The 6,513-nt window shown below is 39.0% G+C and overlaps 1 protein-coding gene across 1 annotated transcript; it reads right to left on the bottom strand.

Annotated features, from left to right (window-relative positions):
• Positions 1–2,277: 2,277 nt before the first annotated feature.
• On the bottom strand, positions 2,278–5,903 carry LOC103536482 (lymphotactin). Its single transcript, XM_008502647.2, is given in 4 exon segments — positions 2,278–2,452; positions 3,183–3,300; positions 5,749–5,854; positions 5,856–5,903. Coding segments are annotated over 4 exon segments (447 nt in total).
• Positions 5,904–6,513: the final 610 nt, after the last annotated feature.

Here is a 6,513-nt window from a genome sequence, read left to right as displayed (position 1 = left end):
CATTGATCACCCATAGTAATTAACTCCCAAGAAGTTCACAAGGACCATTACAGATTTTGCAAGGTATAACAAACAAGGTGTAATTATTAAATAGGATGAGTCACTTTTAAAAGTTATTATTAATCATGCTATGAGCTGTGATGAGGATGAGCAGATATGAAGTATTACTTGCTATAGGATAGTTAATTAATATATCCTCAGGTTGTGATAGTCCTAATTAAAAAGAAATTTATTCAGTTCAGCAAGATTAATTCCAGGATAAGATACTACTGAGTACAAGCAAAGGCATTAAAATTCTGCCTGCTGAAAGCACATTAGTAAGTTCTGGTGCTGGATGAATTTGATCAGTGGAAGCAGATGGTATTCATCTGAGAGAGTCTGCCATAAAAATATTCCTATAGGTGACCTGGTTTTGTAGCCCACTGACGATGCTGAACGGAACAGAAGTTTTTCTGGTTTATGATACAAGGCACTGGGGCTTTAGGATTGGAATCCAAAGTGAATGAACACCAGTTTATATATTGCCGTACTCCAGAGACATCTCAACATTTTTTTTTGCCTTTGCAACTCTTCTTACAAAGTTTGTAGCAACAACACTTCTTTTCTAGTGTAGTTGATAGAACTTCAGCAAGGAAGCATCACCCCATACAGTGGAGGCTCTGTAGCTTGCCTTGGCTCAGTTTTGTGGCGTGACACACAGAGTCATCTTTGCCTTCCCTGTCTGAGCCATAGCACTGCTTTAAAACCTGTCCTGAATGGTGAAAACTAAATGCATTTCCCTAGGCAGGACTGAGCTATGACAAAACATGAGCCATGAGAGACACATTCTGTCTGTGCACTTGTCCAGAGCAGGGAATGTAAAGGCTGATTTTCAGAGTAATGTGATCTTATTTCTATAGTGTAGTTTGGAAATGCAGTAGTTTTGTGTGTATCAGTAAGAAGTTAGAAGTAAGAAGTAAGAAGTTTGTGATGAAAAACCTGTAGTAGTTTAGCAGCAGTGCAGGCTGCATACATGCAGTAGTATGAGAGGAAGTTTATTCCTGAACTGCCTCTGCCTATAGCTCTCCTCCATACCCTAGGGTCCTCAAATGCCAGTTTTTTTTCTCTACCAAGAGCTATTTTGTGTTTGCTTCTGATAATGTGGGTATTACCATAGCATTGCATGAAGTTGCATGACTTTGTAAACATTGTATGACTTCTAAGGACCCAAGCATTTGAAGAGGTATTGTCTGAAATATGGCCTTTGAAGGTGAAATATGGTGTAGAATGCTCAGAATCAGATCACTTATGAACAATCTGGATCAGGAGCAGGCAGAAATGTCAGCTCTAGCTGGCTTGCCCAAAAGGTCTCAGGTTTGTGCTGCAAACTTGGTATCCGTTTCAACAGTGTCCATCTGCATTACCTACAAGCAGACAAATACACGTTTGATTCCAGGTTTACAGTAACTTTATTAAAACTGAAAACCTCCTGTTAGTAGAGTTTATGAATTTCAATAAGGCATTTACATATACGTAGTTCTCTAGGGCAGGGATTTCTTATGAGTTTGTGAAATACAGATTCCAGATGTGGTTTGTTCTTGCTTATTCAAAGGAAAGCAAAGGAAAAAGTAAAAAAGTAATAATAATAAAAAAAAATAAGTTTGGGTTTGTCTCACAAACATCAGGGTGAAACTGGAGTAACTTCACAGAAAGTCAGTGGGTAGGATAAGTTATATTCATGGAGTTACAGTGAATTGCTTCAGGTCATCCTGTGGTGAGAGTATCCATACATCATCATGGACTGAGCTAATAGTGCAATACTCTGTATAAAAACAGAAACCCCAAGGATGATCTTCCGAATATTGCACTGATCAAGTGATAGCCTGAAGTACCAGATTAATTTACTTATAGATCATATAGGTACACGTAACCATTAAAATATATAGAGAGAGCACTTTCTCAAACCCAGCACTCCATGCAGAATATTCTGACTTCCATCAGGATGGAAATCTACATTCATACAGCTCTGAGGGAGGTGATCTTCCCTACAGCATGTGAAACTGTCATCCATTCATCCTTAAACATCATACTGATCAAGACAACAAAGATGAGAAGATATCTATATTCAACCATAAATAAACATTAATATGTATTTCAGAAAATAAACAGCATAACAGAGTCCATCTATAAAATGAAGAAGTCTGCAGACATTCAATGAGTAATGAACAGATTCTGGTGAATTTGTGTTTGTTTAGAGTTTTTATTGCTAATTAGTAAGTAGGAATTAAAAGCAGATACTCAGGCTTTTTTCCCTGTGATGTGCAGCTCTGATGATGATTCTGTTTGGTTGGCCTTGCCTAGGACAGGATTATTTCCTGTGATGGTCCGTCTTCGGTCTATTTTCCTCACAGCAGCCTGCACCCACTTGTTTTCAGGGCTTACACAGATCCTGATACCTTTTGTGGTGATAAACCTTTAGGGAGAAAGAAAGCAAACCAGGATGACATTAAATTCCAGTCTCAAAATCCAGATTTACTGCTTTTGTCTTTTATTCAGAACATGAGGAAAAATGTGGTAAAACCGTAACATGTGCCAGAGTTCACAGTTGTTAGCTGGAATAACAGCAGCTGGCAGCATTAGTTCCCTTATTTATGGCATAGGAATGGATGTAAAAGTTGTGGTCATGAGAATATATACATATATTTCAAAAAGGGAATATTCTTGATATTCTGAGATTTTATATAAAATCATGATGCACATATGCTTCCCAAAACAGATCTCAGATTTGATAAAAATGCACTCTCCCGAGATCGAAAGATGAAACAAAGCTCCTAGTAGAAGTCAAATTTACCCCAAAATCTTCCAAAACACCTTTCCTCTTGGCTCAGCTCAGTGGACTCAGCTATGCTGACCCCTTGCTGAGATTTTTTTTTTCCACTTTCTGAGAACAAAAGATTTGGCTGTTCAGTTAAGTTTTTTCCAGCAATTTTGAGCAGCAGACACCTCCCAACTCTGGGGCTCACCACTCTTCCCTCACTCCCTCAGCTGCTAGGTGACTGCTTCATGGGGAAACTGTAAGGGTGATCTGAACTAGCCAGATTTAGTGAGTTGGGCCACGAAGTGTGTTCTGATTCCCTTCCCCTTTTTTATGGTAGCAGTTTCTATAGGTGAGCCTGAAGGTGAAATGTGCAATGCATACTTACATGATGGCATTTATTGGAACTTCTTGCTTTTCATAGCTGACAAGATTTCTGATGTTCAGTTTCTGTGTAGACAGACTTACACAACTCAGTTTGCGCATGGGTTGACTTCCAATGCTCCCTAGGAGGGGAAAAATAGGTAAATGACAAAGGCAGTCAATACTGTATTCATATTTGGCCATAATTACTTAGTAAACTCCAGATGTCCAGTTGTGGTCAGAGCACGAGTGTCTCCTTTTGTACAGCCATGATGCCAGCTATACAGAAAAGCTTCAGGTATTTTGTGGTGCATCCTACCATCTCTAAAGTGTTATTGCTATTTCAGTTAAGGTACTAATTTTCACCTGTTCTTCTGAACAATTCCATAATCATTCTGTCTTGGAGGTGTCACTACTTCCATGCAAGAAAGGATACTTGGCATAATTCATAATTAGGTCTCTATCAACTGCAAATTATATATCCATATGGAGCAGCTCTTAGAACCAGCACCTGTGCTGGGTGGATTTCAAAATGCCATCTGAATGTGCATCAGTAATTCCCCTTGCTTTCCAAGTGAAGGAAGGGAGAGCAATGCTACTTCTCTCACTCTGGACATCCTAAACTAGCATTAAAGTAATTGTTGAAAAAAAAGGGAGATGCATCTGCCAGACGATTAAGTACTTGCTACTTAATCCTCTTCTTCCTCCAATGTTTTTATATGTTTCACAGAAATCCACTGGTGATTATTAAAGAGGGTTGCAATATTAGTGCAGCATTCTCTGGCTAGTTGTTACTTGCATGACAATAGCTAAAATTGAGAGCTCATTTAAGTAGGATGGGGTGTATGTATACATTACTGGAAGCCTCTGCTTGCTAGTTTCTGCTTTTCTCCGAACATAGACAGGTTTGGGAAGGCATGAGGAGACAAACAGAATACTATTGTACTCTGAGGGGTCTTTTAAAATAATTTATAGAGAAATTGGCTTGAGAAAAGTCCAAGTGCTGTACAGGTACAACTTAATGAACATAAAACCTGTGAGCTGTTCTGTACTTGAAATAATTGGAATAGCTGAGGCAAACACACTTCTTTGGAGAAGCTGTAGCATACCCAGTGCATGGGTATTGGCAGAGATGCTAATTCTTGAGATTTTGTTTTCCTGAAGGAATATCTCTTCTCATCTTGCTTTAGTCACGAGTAATGTGATATATTTTTTGATGATTCATTACAAATATCTGTCTTACTGCCTCACTCAGACTGGTTTTCAAAATGTGGCACTAAAGAGCTCAAAGACAGCTGAGCAATCCTTACTAATTCTGAAAATACTCTCTCCTACCAACCAAACTATCTCCATGCAATCCATGCAGGGAATACCAGCAGAGCTCCTTTAAGCCTGGGAACAAAACCAAACAGCTCTACACCTGTAACTACCCATTTTTCTAATGGTTTTGGGTTTTTTTCTTCTTCACCATTTTCCTTTCTAGTCTCTTTTCTATCCCTTGCATGCCCCCTCAGTGTGTTTTCTTCAGGCTTGGTGATATTTAAGGCAACTTACACAATGTGGAGAATGACATTATGAACTGGCAGTCTGCTATGACTCCACACGTTGCTGAGATGAACAGTGGTGGTGTTAACATATAAAAATGTAGTATGATCCAGCTCTGGGGGCACTGGGTCAACATACACAGTGTGTAGATACATAATCTTGTGAATGCTTAACAGGTCTCAGTTTGGTTTTGGTTTTGTGAATATGGCTTTTCTGTGTGTTTCTCTTGGCATGTTTTTGTGGGTTTGCATCTGTTTTCTGTGATTTTGATTTACTTACTTGCATGAATCTGATTGTATTTAAGGACATATGTGCTTATGTGTGCATGCTCATGTTTCCACATATGATACACAGACTTAAACATTACAGTAGACAAACTTACCTGAAGCATGGCTAATAAACATGGGTAATCTCAGTGCTTATAAATGGTCTTGAAGAAGATGTTAAATTTTCATAATCAGGAGGATAAAGAAGACATTGTATAAATTCATTGCTGTCCTTTACAGTTTTTTTTCATAGCTTGACTGACTGTACCAAAATATTTGATTACAAGCAAATAAGCAATATATGATACAGAACTGGAAGAACCTTTTTAAAATAGGGACCCTAGAGGGATTAAAGCTATATAGTTAGTGAAAGAAAAATTTAAAAATAACATAATACATATAAAGATAGCATATCTGGAAAAGAAAAAAGTGCAGTTATTCAGGAAATATTTTTCAAATATTGAACATATTGCTATATGGCACCAGTGAGATTAAAAGATGTGTCTTCAGGACTTCATTATTTTAAAAGACAGATTAATACACAAAATTCCTTTCAATGTTCTAAGGCACAGAAATATGCTCCTTGCACTAATTCAGAAGCCAAACATTAACTGACAGGGCATCAGATGAAATTTCCCATAAAGCTGCCTTTCTTGCAGTTCTGATCTGGATTTTTTCTTTTATCTTAAGAATCAGCTCTGGCTGAGAATGAGTCCTGCTCACCAAACCATTGGTGTGTTGTGGAGCAATTCCTATCTTTCTTTTGGGCTGTAAACTTACCTTTCACCACGTGCACAGTGAAGATGCCAAACCAGAAGATGATGAGGAGAGCTGCAGCGTGGAGTTTCATTGCTGGGAGCTTCTTTGTCAATGCAGAGAAGAGAGAAGAAAGTGGCTACTGTCAACCCTCTTTCACAGAGTTTAAATATTGTCATTTAGTGGTCAGTTCTTGTGTTCACTTCTGCGATGTCATGGGGGGGCTGACTATAAGTGGAAAAAGTTGAGTGGGAGTACTTTTTCTGGTGGTGGAGAACCACCTCCTTTCACCCTCACTCGTCCTTTCTCAAGCCCCCCTGTGAAGGCTTTTCCTGCTCAAACCCTGTTGTGGTTGCACTTGCTTCTGTGTTGCAAGTAGGTTTTATTACAAACTGCAAAAAGTGAGAGCTCTTGTTCTGTAGTGGAAACCTTTTTAAATATTCCTGTCCTTTCACACCTTGATGTAGAGAGCTGTGGCTAAGCTGCACCACAGAGGCACGAAGTGACATTCAGAGTTACTTCTTTAACCAGTGAACCACTTAAAAAGGGGAACTATGAGCTAAAGGACAATGGAAACAGGAATGCTTTAACTTTTTCTGTAGTGGTTGTAGATAGCACAAAGCTTTGGAAGGGCATGTCCCCTGTTTCCTGTGTGTGGTGCAGCTTGTCAAATCTGTTTTCTCCATGATTTCATAGAATGGTTTGGGTTGGAAGGGACCTTAAAGGTCATCTAGTTCCAAGCCCCTACTGTGGGCAGGGACACCTCCCCCTAGACGGGATTGCATAAAG

This window comes from Calypte anna, chromosome 1, assembly GCF_003957555.1.
Source record: "Calypte anna isolate BGI_N300 chromosome 1, bCalAnn1_v1.p, whole genome shotgun sequence".
NCBI lineage: Eukaryota > Metazoa > Chordata > Aves > Apodiformes > Trochilidae > Calypte > Calypte anna.
This window is presented reverse-complemented; position numbering and strand designations above follow the sequence as displayed.